We start from the raw sequence: 18897 nt of genomic DNA on the forward strand, positions 1-18897 counted from the left end.
CGTTTAAATCTGAAGCAATTTTAAGGAAACTTCGAAAAAGTTTATTTATGATTTATCGCTCGATATATATGTATTAGAAGTTTAGGAAAATTAGAGTCATTTTTACAACTTTTCCACTAAGCAGTGGCGATTTTACAAGGAAAATGTTGGTATTTTGACCATTTTTGTCGAAATCAGAAAAACATATATATGGGAGCTATATGTAAATCTGAACCGATTTCAACCAAATTCGGCACGCATAGCTACAATGCTAATTCTACTCCCTGTGCAAAATTTCAACTAAATCGGAGTTAAAAATTGGCCTCTGTGGTCATATGAGTGTAAATCGGGCGAAAGCTATATATGGGAGATATATCTAAATCTGAACCGATTTCAACCAAATTTGGCACGCATAGCTACAATACTAAGTCTACACTCTGTGAAAAATTTCAACTAAATCGGAGCAAAAAATTGGCCTCTGTGGTCATATGAGTGTAAATCGGGCGAAAGCTATATATGGGAGATATATCCAAATCTGAACCGATTTCAACCAAATTTGGCACGCATAGTTTCAATGCTAATTCTACTCCCTGTGCAAAATTTCAACTAAATCGGAGTTAAAAATTGGCCTCTGTGGTCATATGAGTGTAAATCGGGCGAAAGCTATATATGGGAGATATATCCAAATCTGAACCGATTTCAACCAAATTTGGCACGCATAGTTACAATGCTAATTCTACTCCCTGTGCAAAATTTCAACCAAATCGGAGTTAAAAATTGGCCTCTTTGGGCAAATGAGTGTAAATCGGGCGAAAGCTATATATGAGAGCTATATCTAAATCTGAACCGATTTGGCTGGTATTTTGCAAGTTTTTCGAGACCCATAAAATATTCGGATGTACGGAATTTGAGGAAGATCGGTTGATATACACGCCAATTATGACCAGATCGGCGAAAAATATATATGGCAGCTATATCTAAATCTGAACCGATTTTTTCCAAAATCAATAGGGATCGTCTTTGAGCCGAAACAGGATCCTATACTAAATTTTAGGACAATCGGACTAAAACTGCGAGCTGTACTTTGCACACAAAAATACATCAACAGACAGACAGACGGACAGACAGACGGACAGACAGACGGACAGACAGACGGACAGATAGACAGACGGACATCGCTAAATCGACTCAGAATTTAATTCTAAGCCGATCCGTATACTTAAAGGTTGGTCTATGATTACTCCTTCTTGGCGTTACATACAAATGCACAAACTTATTATACCCTGTATCACAGTAGTGGTGAAGGGTATAAATATGGGAAACATTTAAATCTGAAGCAATTTTAAGGAATCTTCGTAAAAGTTTATTTATGATTTATCGCTCGATATATATATATATATATATATATATATATATATATATATATATATATATATATATATATATATATATATATATATATATATATATATATATATATATATATATATATATATAGATATATGTATATATATATATATATATATATATATATATATATATATATATATATATATATATATATATATATATATATATATATATATATACATATATATATATATATATATATATATATATATATATATATATATATATATATATATATATATATATATATATATATATATATATATATATATATATATATATATATATATATATATATATATATATATATATATATATATATATATATATTATATATTAGAGGTTTAGGAAAATTAGAGTCATTTTTACAAATTTTCGATAAAGCAGTGGCGATTTTACAAGGAAAATTTTAGTATTTTGACCATTTTTGTCGAAATCAGAAAAACATATATATGGGAGCTATATCTATATCTGAACCGATTTCAACCAAATTGGGCACGCATAGCAACAATGCTAATTCTACTCCCTGTGTACAATTTCAACTAAATCGGAGCAAAAAATTGGCCTCTGTGGTCATATGAGTGTAAATCGGCCGAAAGCTATATATGGGAGCTATATCTAAATCTGAACCGATTTCAACCAAATTTGGCACGCATACCTACACTGCTAATTCTACTCCCTGTGCAAAATTTCAATTAAATCGGAGTAAAAGATTGGCCACTGTGGTCATATGAGTGTAAATCGGCCGAAAGCTATATATGGGAGCTATATCTAAATCTGAACCGATTTCAATAAAATTTTGCACACTTGACTACACTACTAATTGTACTCCTAGTGCAAAATTTCAACCAAATTGGGGTAAAACTCTGGCTTCTGGGACCGTATTAGTCCATATCGGACGAAAGATATATATGGGAGCTATATCTAAATCTGAACCGATTTCAATCAAATTTTGCACACTTGACTATACAGCTAAGTGTTATGTTTGTACAAAGTTTCAAGCAAATCGGTATAAAACTCTGGCTGCTGGGTCCATATTAGTGCATATCGGGAGAAAGATATATATGGGAGCTATACCTAAATCTGCACCGATTTCTTCCAAAATCAATAGGGTTCTATTCTGACCCAAATTAGGAACATGTGCCAAATTTGAAGGCGATTGGACTTAAATTGCGACCTAGACTTTGATCACAAAAATGTTTTCACAGACAGACGGACGGACAGACGGACATGGTTATATCGACTCTGTGCAAAATGGGTTCCGCGCGATGTGTTTGCAGCTGTTAACTCGTAATACACCCGAGTTTTTCCATCGATAATGTGACAATGGATGAAAGATGGCTCCATCACTACGCTCTTGAGTCCAATCGACAGTCGGCTGAGTGGACAGCGACCGGCGACCCGTCTCCGAAGGCTAGAAAGACTCAAAAGTCCGCTGGCAAAGTAATGGCCTCTGTTTTTTGGGATGCGCATGGAATAATTTTTATCGATTATCTTGAGAAGGGAAAAGCCATCAACAGTGACTATTATATGGCGTTATTGGAGCGTTTGAAGGTCGAAATCGCGGCAAAATGGCCCCATATGAAGAAGAGGAAAGTGTTGTTCCACCAAGACAACGCACCGTGCCACAAGTCATTGAGAACGATGGCAAAAATTCCTGAATTGGGCTTCGAATTACTTCCCCACCCACCGTATTCTCCAGATCTGGCCCCCAGCGAATTTTTCTTGTTCTCAGACCTCAAAAGGATGCTCGCAGGGAAAAAAATTTGGCTGCAATGAAGAGGTGATCGCCGAAACTGAGGCGTATTTTCCCTGTGCAAAATTTCACGTAAATCAGAGTACAACTTTGACCTCTGTGGTGTTATTGGTCCAAATCGGGCGAAAGATATATATGGGAGCCATATCTTAATCTGAACCGATTTCAATAAAATTTAGCACAGTAGACTATACTACTAATTTGTGGGGAAGCTCTGGCTTCTGGGGCCATATAAATAAGTACTAATCGGGCCAAAGATATATATGGGAGCTATATCTAAATCTGAACCGATTTTAATCAAATTGTGCACGCTTGGCTACACGACCAAGTGTTATATTTGTGCAAAATTTCAAGCAAATCAGGGTAAAACTCAGGCTTCTGGGCCCATATAAGTGCATATCAGGCGAAATATATATATGGGAGCTATATCTAGATCTGAACCGATTTCTTTCAAAATCAATAGGGTTCTATTCTAACCCAAAACAGAAACTTGTACCAAAGTTGAAGTCAAGTGGTCTAAAACTGCGACCTAGACTTTGATTACAAAAATGTGTTCACAGATAGACGGACATGACGTCTCCTTCTGGGTGTTGCAAACATATGCACTAATAATACCCTGTTCCACAATGTGGCGCAGGGTATAAAAATCTTTTTTGAGTTAGTATTTTTTTATCCTAAACCACATATTTAGTACCCCATGGTACAAATTTCCGCAGGCGGGGACCTATCACGAGACCGGTACTGGTTTATATTGATTATATTGATTTCTACTCAATTTACTGAAATACAATTATCAGAACAATCTATTCCAAAAATATTTCCTTCTGGTGCGATTCGGATTCTCAAACTGAAATAGGTTGCTATGAGTTTGATTCAGATTGGTTCTTGAGGATCTCTCTACACCCTCAAAAAAAAATCGCTTCTGTAACATATACCCCAACATATATTGCTTCCAGCATATATATTTTTTGGATTGGTCCAAACAAAATATTGTTTATATTGTTCAAACAAATTATTAAAAATTGTAATGACATTTTCTTTGAGTGGATATATTTTTAAGGCGCCAATTGGTTACTTCCATTATTGTACTTGCAGCTTACTCTCCAGATCTCTCTTTCTAAACACATATATGTTTATAGGCTATTTCTAAATCAATATATGTTTGCATCTAAGCATATTATATTTACAAACATTTTATGTCCCAAACATAACATAATATGTTCTAACATACTAACATATATGTCCCAAACATGTTATGTTAGTTTATGAACATTATATGCTTGCACTTAAAAATATTGTGTTAAAAAAATTTGAGTTCCAAACATATAATTTTTACACCCAAACATATAAAAAACAATCTTTTTCGTCCGTGTATGAGACTGTCCTATGAAATATTCCCAGGACGTGCCCTTAGGAATGTCGTGTCCAAGTTGTGTCCTAAAGTGTAAATTTACCTTGTTAATGACACGTTTCCACAGAACTGGGCCAGTTCTATATACACCAGAGACTACACCCTCAAAAAAAAAATAGCTTCTGTAACATATACTCCCAAACATATTTTGCTTCAAGCATATACATTTTTGGGTATTGCCCAAACATTTATATGTTTGATTTCTTCCAATATATAATATGTTTGAAAGCATATTAGTCTAAACAATATAATATGTTTGGGTAGTCTAAGTTCCAAACATTTTGTATTTTTCCATCTAAATTTAATAATGTTGTCTTCCAAAAAATTATATGTTATTATGTGAACATATAATATGTTTGGAGGCAGTTTGGACCCAAAAATATTATATGCTGAGAAGAATTTTCTCCCAAAGAATATTGTGCTCAAAATTTTTTATCTGCCTAATTGTATATTGCCTCACATTTTTTTCACTTCCATGATTTTTTTTAGTTCTTAGCACCTTTTTCTGTAATACAAACATTGTAGAAGAAATTTTTAAATTTTAAAATTTTTTTTTCAATTTTACCTTTTGCCGGACGGGGATTCGAACAGCGGACCACACAGTTTGTAAGCCAGCACACTAACCACTGGACTACGTAGCTGTTATGGTCATCAAGAGATAATTATCGTTATAAGTTATATTTATATAGCATAGCTTGCGGCGCCCACGAGCCGATGCAAACATAACATTGTTTAACAACATAACATTGTTAAAAATACATTTGTTGGCAGCGTGGAGCAGTGGTTGGTCGTCCGCCTTGCGTAACAGGGGTCCTGGGTTCGATCCCTGCTTCGACCAACACCATTTTTTTTTTAATATATTTTTTAACATATATTCCAGATTCGTTCGGAAGTTCCCGAAAAGGTGTTCAGCATTACATACTATTATATTAAATTTTTACTACGAAATTGTAAAGTGCGTTTTATAAAAGAACTTTTAAAAAGTCAGAAAAGAAAAATGCTTGATATAAACGAAATGGACTGTGTTCAAATCAAGTATTATTTTTTTATTGCAAAAATAAAAATTGTGTAACAAATAAAGGTTTTTGTATACAAGTTTAAAATTTTCGAAGAAATTCAAAAACTCTTACAAAAGAAGAACGTGAATTCGAGTATATAAAAATATTTTTCCATCGAATCCTAAAGTTAACGATAACCATTCAAATGCACATTATATTTAAATTCTAAACAGTAATTTTACAACAGCACATAAATTTATTTTGGTGTGAACAATTGTTTGCTAGCATGTAACACCATTAATTCAGAAATACAAATAAATACGAATTTTTATTAACGAATAATTTTGTACTTAATTTAATTCTTAAGGCCGGTATAAATTGGTATTATCGCGTTAAAATGGCCATGTTTACCCTTTTACTTTTCTTTAATAATTTCTTTTAACCCTTTCACTACTGATGTCCACCTGGAAGGACATGACTTTGAGCGTTGATTATTCGTTATCCTTGTACGTTTTATTTAAAATTTTTGTTGGAGTATGTTAAGGGGGTCCTTCTAATATTAAATTGCCAGTTTTATATAGTCGAATATGTGTTTCGTCAATTTTATGCAAGTTTTTTTCTATGAAAAACGTGAAATCCCCATTTTTTGTAATTTCTGATATTGCCCTTGAGCAGTTATGGTGACCTATCTATAGTATACAATTGTTGATTTTTTCTGTATGATAGGAAGTGTTATTTAACAAAAAGGACATAACAAATTGGAAATTGGGTGTACGGTATATACAGGGTAAGTCGATTAAGTCATGTCCTCTATAGTGGACATCGGTAGTCAAAGGTTGCAAAGTTCATGCAGCAATTTAAATAATATTAGACAAAAATATGTAACATGAAATGGCAAAATTCGAATTTATTGTAAAACAGAGTTTATATAGGGTACTTCAAATTCCATATGTATTGTAAAACTATTTCGAAGAGTTTGAGATTTCATAGAATTCGACCCAATTTAAGGAAGTAAGCATCAAGCACTCAAAAATCTCAGTTTCAAGGTCGCAAAGCAAAAAACATTTTATATAATATTTGTAGTGTAATAATAAGACAATACCGTTAACACACTCCAACAAATCTTATAAGAGTAATGGGCACGACTTTGAGAAGGTCTACTGCACATTACCCCATAGACAATAGATTTTACATAGATGATCCACTATTCTCTTTAAAAAAATGTGTCAGTTCGAAAAATTAATTTTCTGACAATTCGTTTTGATTTTTTCGTTAAGAGTCAGTTCAAAACATTCATTTTCCGGCATTTGCTTTTGTGTTGTTCATAAACAGAAGTGCTGCTCAAAATTAAATTTTGTATTTTCGCGGTTTTGGTCACAATTCAAATATGAACTTTTAATATATTTATTTATATTATATTGTGCATCATAAACGTTCTAATTTTGTATAAAATTGGCAAACTACAAAATAGGAAACGAAAGAGAATGTAAGCGTGCTCTTATTTTTTCGTTTATTCTTAATCTTCCGAACTGTCAATCATAGTTTGACACCCATGGCTCATCTATGTAAAATCTATTGTCTATGCATTACCCTTGTAAGCACGGTGGACAGATTTTTTGGGAGAGATACCCAAAATTTCGAAATCCATGTTTTTACACCTATCATATGAAATAACACTACATTCTAATATACTATATGTATATACTATATAAATAAGATATATCTAGTGGTAGCAAAACAATTTTTTTATGTTTTCGAAATGAATAGAAAAATGAATAACATCTTTTTAATAGGAATAATGAAATGAATATAGTTAATTTAATAGCATAAAATGAAAATGTGAATATTTTTCTTATTTAGCGTCTAATTTCATACTATACACCTACTAAAAATAAGAAAGAAAACATTATTTTTAAACTTAGTAGAAAGATACATATTAAATAAAATTAATTACATTAATAAAATTAATTACAAGTGAATTGACTCCGTTGACTACCAATGTCCACTCAGGTGGACATCTTACTACACACACACTAACGTGAGTACACACCCAAACATTGTCGTTTTGTACTATTTAACACTAGAATAAACTAGTTTTGAAGAAAAAAATTTTTTTCAATGGCTACTTTTACTTCGGTAGTGAAAGGGTTAAAGAAAATAAACTTATTCAATTGTTGCTTTGGATCTTTCCCCACCATGTTATAATACAATTTACCGGAAAAAGTTGTAATGTTATTCTGGTTTTGCCACTAAAATGAGAAATAATTTTAGCGGCAAAACTCGAACTCAATGCCCGCTTTTATTTTCGAAAAAATCCGTCAACTCCTCTGGGACTACTCATTAATAAAGAGGAACTAATCTTTATTTTTATAGATCTTACTGTTTAATTTTTCACTGTTTCGCCCTGTTTTCATTTTACTTTCACAACTCTAAAAAGAGTGCACTGAAAAAATATTGTCGTGAGGCCAAAGAGTTCATGTCCTTAAAATAAGAATACAACTTTTGCTTAGCTTAGAAGACGCATTTCTCTAATATAAAGTTTTTTCCATGTTCAAAGGTCGATACTTTCAATGAAGTCGTGTTGTCGTTATAATTAAGTGATTTGACTTAAAAATGGGTATCATAACATGAAAGAACAAATTTTTGGACTAACGTCAACTTGACTTTAATAATTCAGAAAAATTCTTTAAAATTAATGAAACTGTCTTTAAATTTGTTGCATTTGTGCATCTTGAGTACAAGGAAAAAATCTTTAGAAAATAGGATATGTTTTTCAATACTTTATTTTAAAGACATTTTTTACTTGAAACATAGCATAATTTCTACTGGAAGTCTTGTTTTTAACGGACATTTTATAGCATATGAAAAAAAGCTGAAAAAGCGAAAAATTGAAATGTGCTTTGTAGCGTCAAGTACACAAAACCCCATTTAAAAGAGAATTGTGTCTTAAAAGCATCTTTACTTGTATTCTCCGCTTCTTTGGTTCGGAATCAATACAAAAATTGTTAAAGTGGAGACACAATCTTTGGAACCGGACATGCTTTTTGTTCAGTGTATAGTGCCCTTTCGTTAGTTTTTATGAAGATCCCTTTAATTACCTTTGTTTGAATATTTTGACTTACTCGTCCTACGTTCCGATTTTTTTTGACGAAACAAAAAAATTGTGCCCGTAATGCGAAAATGATAAACAAAACTCATGCTATTTTTTTTCAAATATATTTTATCTTGGTTCCGAATGAATTTTCTCTCCGAAGACTCATTTTAATATTTTACTTAAGCATATACAATTTTTGGCGAAGTCTTATATCACAACATATATATGTTTACTCATAATATGTAAATTTATACTTATATAATATGTAAATTTATATTCACACGTAGTATTTTTCCTATATTTAATGAAATTTTCTTTGTGTATATATTTTTAATGCGCCAATTGGTTACTTTCATTATTTTACTCCCAGCATACACTTTGTCTCTCTTTGTAAACACATATATGTTTATGGGCTATTTGTAAATTAATATATGTTTGAATCCAAGCATATTATATTTACAAACATATTATGTCCCAAACATAATATGTTCTAACATATTAACATATATGTCCCAAACATATTATGCTAGTTTATGAACATTATATGTTTGCACTCAAAAATATTGTGTTTAAAAAGTTGAGTTCCAAACATATAATGTTTATACCCAAACATATGAAAAACAGTCTTTTTCATCCGTGTAGTTTTGCACCGATTCAAAGGTTGATTAATTTCTCGTTGGGCCCGATCGGCTTAGAATCTCCTCCTGAGTTAATCTACTTCTTGGTGTCCGTACGTCCCTCCATGTATATGTTGTTCGTATGATTCCGGTCGCAACCGATTTTGATGAAATTCTATTCTTTACGAACGGGAACAAAAAATTTAATCTGTGCCATCATCTGCCGTATGATGACCCATTACATCGATGTTTTGAGTGCTGAAAAATTCTGAGGTGTGAGGGCTCGCATTGTCGTGGTGAAGATTCTTCGGCGGTTGGTTTTCCCGATTTCTTGGAAGAAAACTGGCAAACAAGTAGTTGTGTACCGCTCAGAATTTACTGTTCTACGTTGTTCTAATAGTACGATTGCGATTAATTAGTACAAGTTGGTCGTTTCGTGCGCGAGCAACTTTTGTTGGATTTGCCTCATCTTGAATCATAGAATAATTTCAACTTAAAGTCGAGCATGAGTATGAAAATTTAAATTGTCATTACCATGCTTTTAAAGGACTTTGATAGCATATGAACAAAAAAGCAGCAAAAATGAATGAGTTGAAATTTGTTTAAAAAGATAATTGTGTCTTAAATTTATCCTTACTTCAATTTTCCACTTCTTCGGTTGGGAATCAATACCAAAATCATTAGTATAACGACAAAATCTTTGGAACCGGACAAGCTTTTTCCTTAAAGAACTCGTAGATGGAATAAATCCATTTACAACAAAAATGAAAAAATAGGCATCGCTACAAAATTTAATATAAACATCTTTTCAAAAGAATTTTCTTTGTGGTCAGACATTTATGTGCGGACAAAGGTGGATACCATTTATAAAATATTACTTTCCGAAGAGAAACAAAAAAAAAAACACATTTTGCGTGTAATAATGCTAAGCCTTAAAGCTTAAGAAAATATTTATTACATAGCATAAAACAAATGTTTTTATTAAATTAATTTAATTGAAACCCAAGAAAAACGACAACACGCTTCGCCTTAGTCGTCAAGGAATAAATATAGCCGTTATGGTGGGTGATGACAACAAAACCCAACATGTGTTTTAACTTTAAGTGAATAATAATCATTTAATTAATGCCCTAAGGAGTAGTTCAGATATCCTGAGTACAAAAGGAAACCGAAGAAGTCATGCAGAGCATCACAAATGGAATATAGAAAAAATATTGCAGTCCTTCTATAGAATAATACTCTAAGGAGATGATGTGTTCGCTAAGATTCTTAGGGATTTATAAATACACAAACGAATAGTAGTCGTGTTTTTTTCCAATTCGGAATGTCTGAAAAAAAGACGTAAGTTACATTAAACTAATAATGAGTTGGTTTTAACAGCACTGGAGTTTGAAAATATATACGACTTTTGTTTAAAATTCAAGCACTAGTCACTATCTTACATAGTCAGTGGGTATGCCTCTGGATATCGGGTGAAGTGCCTCACTTTGGAGGAAAAATCTTTACACGATTATTAACTTTGAAGACAGGGAAAATAATGCCTTCAATATATTATAGAACTAAAAGATAATTGGTATACCGAACACGGTTGCCACTCGTGCCCAAAATAATCTACCAAAATTGTAAGAAAATTTTGCCAAAAATCTAAATTAAAAAAAAATATATTTTTAAATTTTTGATCAAATTTGTGTCAAATTTTTATTTCTCTAGAAACTTTTGTCAAAATTTTATTTCTACAAAAATTTTGTCAAAATTTTATTTCTATAGAAAATGTTGTACAAATTTTATTTCTTTAGGAATTTTGTAAAAATGTTATTACTCTAGAACATGTTTTCAAAATTTACCCCTATAGAAAATTTTGTCAAATTTTTTTCTATAGAAAATTTTGCTAAAATCTTATTTCTTTAGAAAATTTTATTTCTATTGAAAATTTTGCCAAAATCTTATTTCTTAGAAAATTTTGCCAAAATGTTATTTCTGTAGAAAATGTTATTTCTGTAGAAAATTTTATTTCTATTGAAAATTTTGTTAAAATTTTATTTCTATAGAAAATTTTGTCAAAATTTTATCTCTATAAAAATGTTTGCCAAAATTTTATTTCTATAGAAAATTTTGTTAAAATTGTATTTCTATAGGAAATTTTGTCAAAAGTTTATTTCTATAGACATTTTGACAAAATTTTATTTCTCTAGAAACTTTTGTCAAAATTTTATTTCTACAAAAATTTCGTCAAAATTTTATTTCTATAGAAAATGTTGTACAAATTTTATTTCTTTAGGAATTTTGTAAAAATGTTATTACTCTAGAACATTTTTTCAAAATTTACCTCTATAGAAAATTTTGTCAAATTCTTTTCTATAGAAAATTTTGCTAAAATCTTATTTCTATAGAAAATTTTATTTCTATTGAAAATTTTGCCAAAATCTTATTTCTATAGAAAATTTTACCAAAATCATATTTCTGTAGAAAATTTTATTTCTATTGAAAATTTTGTTAAAATTTTATTTCTATAGAAAATTTTGTCAAAATTTTATCTCTATAAAAATGTTTGCCAAAATTTTATTTCTATAGAAAATTTTGTTAAAATTGTATTTCTATAGAAAATTTTGTCAAAAGTTTATTTCTATAGACATTTTGACAAAATTTTATTTCTATAGACCATTTAGTGAAAATTTTATTTCTATAGAAAATTTTGTGAAAATTTTATTTCTATAGAAAATGTTGTACAAATTTTATTTCTTTAGGAATTTTGTAAAAAATTTATTACTCTGGAACATTTTTTCAAAATTTACCTCCATAGAAAATTTTGTCAAATTTTTTTCTATAGAAAATTTAGCCAAAATCTTATTTCTATAGAAAATTTTATTTCTATAGAAAATTTTGTCAACATTTTATTTCTATAGAAAATTTTGTCAAAATTTTATTTCTATACAAATGTTTGCCAAAATTTTATTTCTATAGAAAATTTTATTAAAATTTTGTCAAAAGTTTATTTCTATAGAAAATTTTGTGAAAATTTTATTGCTATAGAAAATTTTGTCAAAATTTTATTTCAATAAAAATGTTTGCCAAAATTTTATTTCTATAGAAAATTTTGTTAAAATTGTATTTCTATAGAAAATTTTGTCAAAAGTTTATTTCTATAGACATTTTTACAAAATTTTATATCAATTTTATGAAAATTTTATTTCTATAAAAATTTTTGTGAAAATTTTATTTCTATAAAATTTTTTGTTAAAATTGTATATCTATAGAAAATTTTGTCAAAAGTTTAATTTTATAGACATTTTGTCAAAATTTTATTTCTATAGAAAATTTTGTCAAAATTTTATCCCTATAAAAATTTTTGCCAAAATTTTATCTCTATAAAATTTTTGCCAAAATTTTATTTCTATAGAAAATTTTGTCAAAAGCTGATTTCTATAGACATTTTGTCAAAATTTTATTTCTATAGAAAATTTTGCCAAAGTCTTATTTCTATAGAAAATTTTGTTAAAGTTTTATTTCTATAGTGAGTTTTGTCAAAATTTTATTTCTATAGAAAATTTTGTCAAAATTTTATCTTTATAAAAATTTTTCCCAAAATTTTATTTCTATGGAAAATTTTTTTAAAATTGTATTTCTATAGAAAATTTTGTCAAAAGTTTATTTCTATAGACATTTTGTCAAAATTTTATTTCTATAAAAATTTTTGTCAAAATTTCTTTTCTATAGAAAGTTTTGTCAAAATTTTATTTCTATAGAAAGTTTTGTCAAAATTGTATGTCCATAGTAAATTGTGTTCCAAATTTTATTTCCATAGAAATAATGTTGTAAATTTTATTTCCATAAAAATGTTGTCAAAATTTTATTTCTATAGAAAATTTTGTCAACTTTTTGTTCTACAGAAAATCTTTGTTCAAAATTTTATTTTCATAAAAATTTTGTCAAAATTTTATTTCTTTAGAGAATTTTTTCAAATTTTTGTTTTACAGAAAATCTTGTCAATTTTTTTTCTATAGAAAATTTTGTCATATGTTTATTTCTATAGAAAGTTTTCTCAAAATTTTATTTCTATAGAAAATTTTGTCAAAATTTTATTTCCATAGAAAATTATGTTCAAAATTTTATTTCCATAAAAATGTTGTCAAAATTTTATTTCTATACAAAATTTTGTCAAAATTTTATTTCTATATAAAATTTTGTCAAAATTTTATTTCTAAGAAAATTTAGTCAAAATTTTATTTCTATAGAAAATATTGTCAAAATTTCTTTTCTATAGAAATTTTTGTCAAAATTTTATTTATGTATTTCTGTAGAAAATTTTGTCAAAATTCAGTTTCTATAAAAAATTTTGTCAAAATTGTATTTCTATAGAAAATTTTGTCACAATTGTATTTCTAAAGAAAATTTTGTCAAAATGTTTATGTTTTTGTCAAAATTTTAGCTCTATAACAATTGGTATCGTCAAGTATGCTTAATATGTTTAAAATCGATTAAAGTTAGATATAACTCCCAAATATATCTTTCGCCCGATTTAGATTCATATGACCACTGAAAGCCAAGTTTTCATTCCGATTTACTTGAAATTTTACACTGAGGGTATAATTAATATCTTGGCAATGTATGCCATGTTTGGTTCAAATCGGTTAAGCACCCATATATACGTTCTTCCGATGTGGGCAAATATGGACAGAATACCCACATGTTTCACACAATTATGATTTACCCATATTGTAGTCATATCCTACACACCGTAATTGGATAAAAATTTTGTCGAAATCGGTTCAGATTTAAATATATTTATATAGGCATACTTTCATATGTTATATCTCCCTATAAATTTTATGGATTTGTGATGGTGGCAACAATTTTAGTCTACACAATGGTGAAGGCTATAATATAGTCGGCTCCGCCCGACTTTTGACTTTCCTTACTTGTTTATTATTATTATTTGTTTTTTTTTTTTCAAGAAATCCTTATTTACGAAAAGCTTATTATACCCCTTAATGTATGCCAACTCTGCCCTCCCTCTGCTATCCAATAGCATACACTATTTTTCTACAATAAATTAAAAAATCTTCCAAAGAGCTCTGAAAAAAAACCACCTATAGTGTATTGTAAAATATTGCAATAAAAATACTCGCCCACAATTCTCAAAGACTTTAAGCTTAACACACATTAAAGACAATTTTTGTTTACCATTCGTTATTCACATTCTCTTTTCACTTTTCTTTACTTACAGATCTTTAAGACAAACAATGAACTGAATACAAGATTTTGATGGCTAAGCTTCCGCTGAGGGAACATTGAGGAACGTACGCAAAAGTACACAGTACATTTGAAGCAGGTTCAGAAGAGGCAACTTGCCGTGGGAAGCTACATCAGACTTACAGTTGTAGTATTAAAAGCAAAAAGCAATTATGGCTGAACAGCAAAAACTTTCTTTGTGTCCACGTTTGGTGGACTATCTGGCCATTGTGGGTGCACGTACAACTCCACCAATACACAAAGGACTGCCGGGAAACAAAACACCACCGGTGCAGGTGAGTAAACCAAACTTGGGGAACTTGACTAAACCACCATAAGCAATCCCAAACAATTTGCAATACTTAATTACTTTTTCGAATGAAATTTCTATGAATACTCAAGGCGATGAAGAGAAGATGATAAAGTTTTGGGGTGCAAAATTTGAAGTTGGAAACTTTAAAGGGTTTGTTGGGAAAACTGTAGAAGATTTCGGATCTACCAAAATTTCGAGAAAATTTTACCAAAAACTACCAAACAAAAAATTATTTTCCAAAATTTTATTTCTACACGCAAAAAAATAATGCTTTCCTCCCAAACGAAATTTTAGACAAACAAAGTTCGTTTCTCATTTGCTTTTCGTTGAAAGGAAGTGTATTTGGAAGAAAAGTATATACTTTTTGTGATAAACGTTTATTCTTTTCCAGGATGTAAAAACAATTTCATAAAGACTAACTCAAAAAAAAATTTCTTGCTAATTGCATTTTCCCTCACATCTTTCTCACTTCCACGAAGTTTTTTAGCTCTTAGCGCCTTTTTCTGTAATACAAACAATGTAGAAGAAATTATACGATTTAAAATTTTTTTTTTAAATTTTTTTACCTTTCGCCTGGACGGAGAATCGAACCGCGGACCATGCAATTTGTAAGCCAACACACTATCCACTGAGCTATGTAGCCGTTATTGTCATCAATAGACAATTACCCATATAAGTTATATCTATATAGCATAGCTTGCGGCGCCCACGAGCCGATTAAACAAAGTTTATTTAACAGAAAAATACATTTAGTTGGGCACCGTGGAGCAGAGGTTGCTACGTCCGACTTGCATACCAAGGGTCGTGAGTTCGATACCTGCTTCGACCAAAGTTTTTTTTTTTAACATATATTCCAGATGTGGTCGGAAGATTCCGAAAAAATGTTCAACATTACATTCTACTATATTAAATTTTGACTATGAACTGTAAAATGTGTCTTACTTTTCGAAGCAATTCAAGAAACTCTAACAAAAGAAACACGTTTTCGATACACGTTTTCCAAACGTTTTTTTTTCTTTGCGTATTTTTTTATTTCTATAGAAATAAAATTTTGACAAAATTTTCTATAGAAATAAAATTTTTACATTTTCTACGGAAAGAAATTTTGACAAAATTTTTTATAGAAATAAAATTGTGAAAAATTTTTCTATAGAAATACAATTTTGACAAAATTTTCTAAAGAAATTAAATTTTGACAAAATTTTCTATAGAAATAAGCTACACTTGTAGTTTAGTCAATGCATGGTTTTTGGCTGAAATCAAGAAAATGACAACAATTATTAAAGAACAAAACCAACAATAACAAAACAAAACGAATGAAAGAAAGAAGAGGATGCACTTTCGAAATAAACCCAGCCAACTGCGCTCAAATCGATGATTTGATGGTGGCAAAGGAAAAGAGTTATGTTTGTACAAATTTATTTCGGCATAAGCCAGCTATAATGTAAAACCTTTTATCGGAAGGTTCAAGTGTGGTTCATTGTTGGGTTTAATGAACTGCCTGAATTTATTCTGATAATTGGTTGATAATTTTGCTGCAAGTAGAGGATGCTGATGAGGAATGTGGTAATTCCGAAACGTGCGTCCATCCAACCATCTTGCAGTCTATAGGGCTTTGCCCAAATAAATTTGACAAACATTATTTTCCTCTGTTGGTTAAGCTACACTTGTAGTTTAGTCAATGCATGGTTTTAGGCTGAAATCAAGAAAACGACAGAAATAAATTTTTGACAAAATTTTTATAGAAATAAATATTTTCTATGATAATATGATATGATAAAAATTTTCTATGATAATAAAAATTTGTCAAAATTTTTTATAGAAATAACAAGTATATACGGCCGTAAGTTCGGCCAGGCCGAAGCTTATGTACCCTCCACCATGGATTGCGTAGAAACTTCTATTGAAGACTGTCATCCACAATCGAATTACTTGGGTTGCGGTAACTTTTGCCGATGACAAGGTATCTTAAAACTTCCTAATACCGTAATATATATAGCACGTAGTTCATACGTGGTATATATTAAACTTAAAATGTTCAAATCTGGGGATCGGTTTATATAGGGGCTATATAAAGGGTGATTTGTTAAGAGCTTGATAACTTTTTTTTTAAAAAAAACGCATAAGATTTGCAAAATCTCATCGGTTCTTTATTTGAAACGTTAGATTGGTCCATGACATTTACTTTTTGAAGATAATTTCATTTAAATGTTGACCGCGGCTGCGTCTTAGGTGGTCCATTCGGAAAGTCCAATTTTGGGCAACTTTTTCGAGCATTTCGGCCGGAATAGCCCGAATTTCTTCGGAAATGTTGTCTTCCAAAGCTGGAATAGTTGCTGGCTTATTTCTGTAGACTTTAGACTTGACGTAGCCCCACAAAAAATAGTCTAAAGGCGTCAAATCGCATGATCTTGGTGGCCAACTTACCGGTCCATTTCTTGAGATGAATTGTTCTCCGAAGTTTTCCCTCAAAATGGCCATAGAATCGCGAGCTGTGTGGCATGTAGCGCCATCTTGTTGAAACCACATGTCAACCAAGTTCAGTTCTTCCATTTTTGGCAACAAAAAGTTTGTTAGCATCGAACGATAGCGATCGCCATTCACCGTAACGTTGCGTCCAACAGCATCTTTGAAAAAATACGGTCCAATGATTCCACCAGCGTACAAACCACACCAAACAGTGCATTTTTCGGGATGCATGGGCAGTTCTTGAACGGCTTCTGGTTGCTCTTCACTCCAAATGCGGCAATTTTGCTTATTTACGTAGCCATTCAACCAGAAATGAGCCTCATCGCTGAACAAAATTTGTCGATAAAAAAGCGGATTTTCTGCCACTGATTTTGGTAATAAAATTCAATGATTTGCAAGCGTTGCTCGTTAGTAAGTCTATTCATGATGAAATGTCAAAGCATACTGAGCATCTTTCTCTTTGACACCATGTCTGAAATCCCACGTGATCTGTCAAATACTAATGCATGAAAATTTTGAATGGTTCTTAGAGACCATATACTAACACCACGTACCAAATTTCAACCGGATCGGATGAATTTTGCTCCTCTAAGAGGCTCCGGAGTTCAAATCTGGGGATCGGTTTATATGGGGGCTATATATAATTGTGGACCGATATGGACCAATTTTTGCATGGTTATTAGAGACCATATACTAACACTATGTACCAAATTTCAGCCGGATCGGATGAAATTTGCATCTCTTAGAGCAATCGCAAGCCAAATTTGGGGGTCCGTTTATATGGGGGCTATACGTAAAAGTGGACCGATATGGACCAATTTTTGCATGGTTGTTAGAGACCATATAGTAACATCATGTACCAAATTTCAGCCGGATCGAATGAAATTTGCTTCTCTTAGAGCAATCGCAAGTCAAATTTGGGGGTCCGTTTATATGGTTGCTATACGTAAAAGTGGACCGATATGGACCAATTTTTGCATGATTGTTAAAGACCATATACTAACACCATGTACCAAATTTCAGCCGGATCGGATGAAATTTGCTTCTCTTAGAGCAATCGCAAGCCAAATTTGGGAGTTCGTTTATATGGGGGCTATACGTAAAAGTGGACCGATATGGCCCATTTGCAATACCATCCGACCATCAATAACAAATACTTGTGCCAAGTTTCAAGTCGATAGCTTGTTTCGTTCGGAAGTTAGCGTGATTTCAACAGACGGACGGACGGACGGGCGGACGGACATGCTCAGATCGACTCAGAATTTCACCACGACCCAGAATATATGTACTTTATGGGGTCTTAGAGCAATATTTCGATGTGTTACAAACGGAATGACAAAGTTAATATACCCCCATCCTATGGTGGAGGGTAAAAAAATTTGACAAAATTTTCTATAGACATAAAATTTTGAGAAAATTTTCTATAGAAATAAAATTTGGCAAAATTTTCTATGGTAATAAAAATTTGTCAAAATTTTCTATAGGAATAAAATTTTGACAAAATTTTCTATATAAATAAAATTTTGAAAAAAAAATTCTATAGAAATAAAATTTTGAAATTTTGAAAAAATTTTGACAAATTTTCTACAGAAATACAATTTTGACAAAATTTTCTATAGAA

The 18897-nt window shown here is 30.7% G+C and overlaps 1 protein-coding gene across 1 annotated transcript in view; it reads left to right on the forward strand.

Annotated features, from left to right (window-relative positions):
• Rab3-GEF (Rab3 GDP-GTP exchange factor) overlaps positions 1–18897 on the forward strand; it is a 233866-nt gene that overhangs the window by 110827 nt on the left and 104142 nt on the right. The window contains 1 exon segment of the mRNA XM_075299906.1: positions 14490–14790. Within this exon segment, the coding sequence (XP_075156021.1) occupies positions 14668–14790 (123 nt within the window). The 5' untranslated portion in view covers positions 14490–14667.

Source organism: Haematobia irritans, chromosome 3, assembly GCF_050003625.1.
Source record: "Haematobia irritans isolate KBUSLIRL chromosome 3, ASM5000362v1, whole genome shotgun sequence".
Taxonomy (NCBI): domain Eukaryota; kingdom Metazoa; phylum Arthropoda; class Insecta; order Diptera; family Muscidae; genus Haematobia; species Haematobia irritans.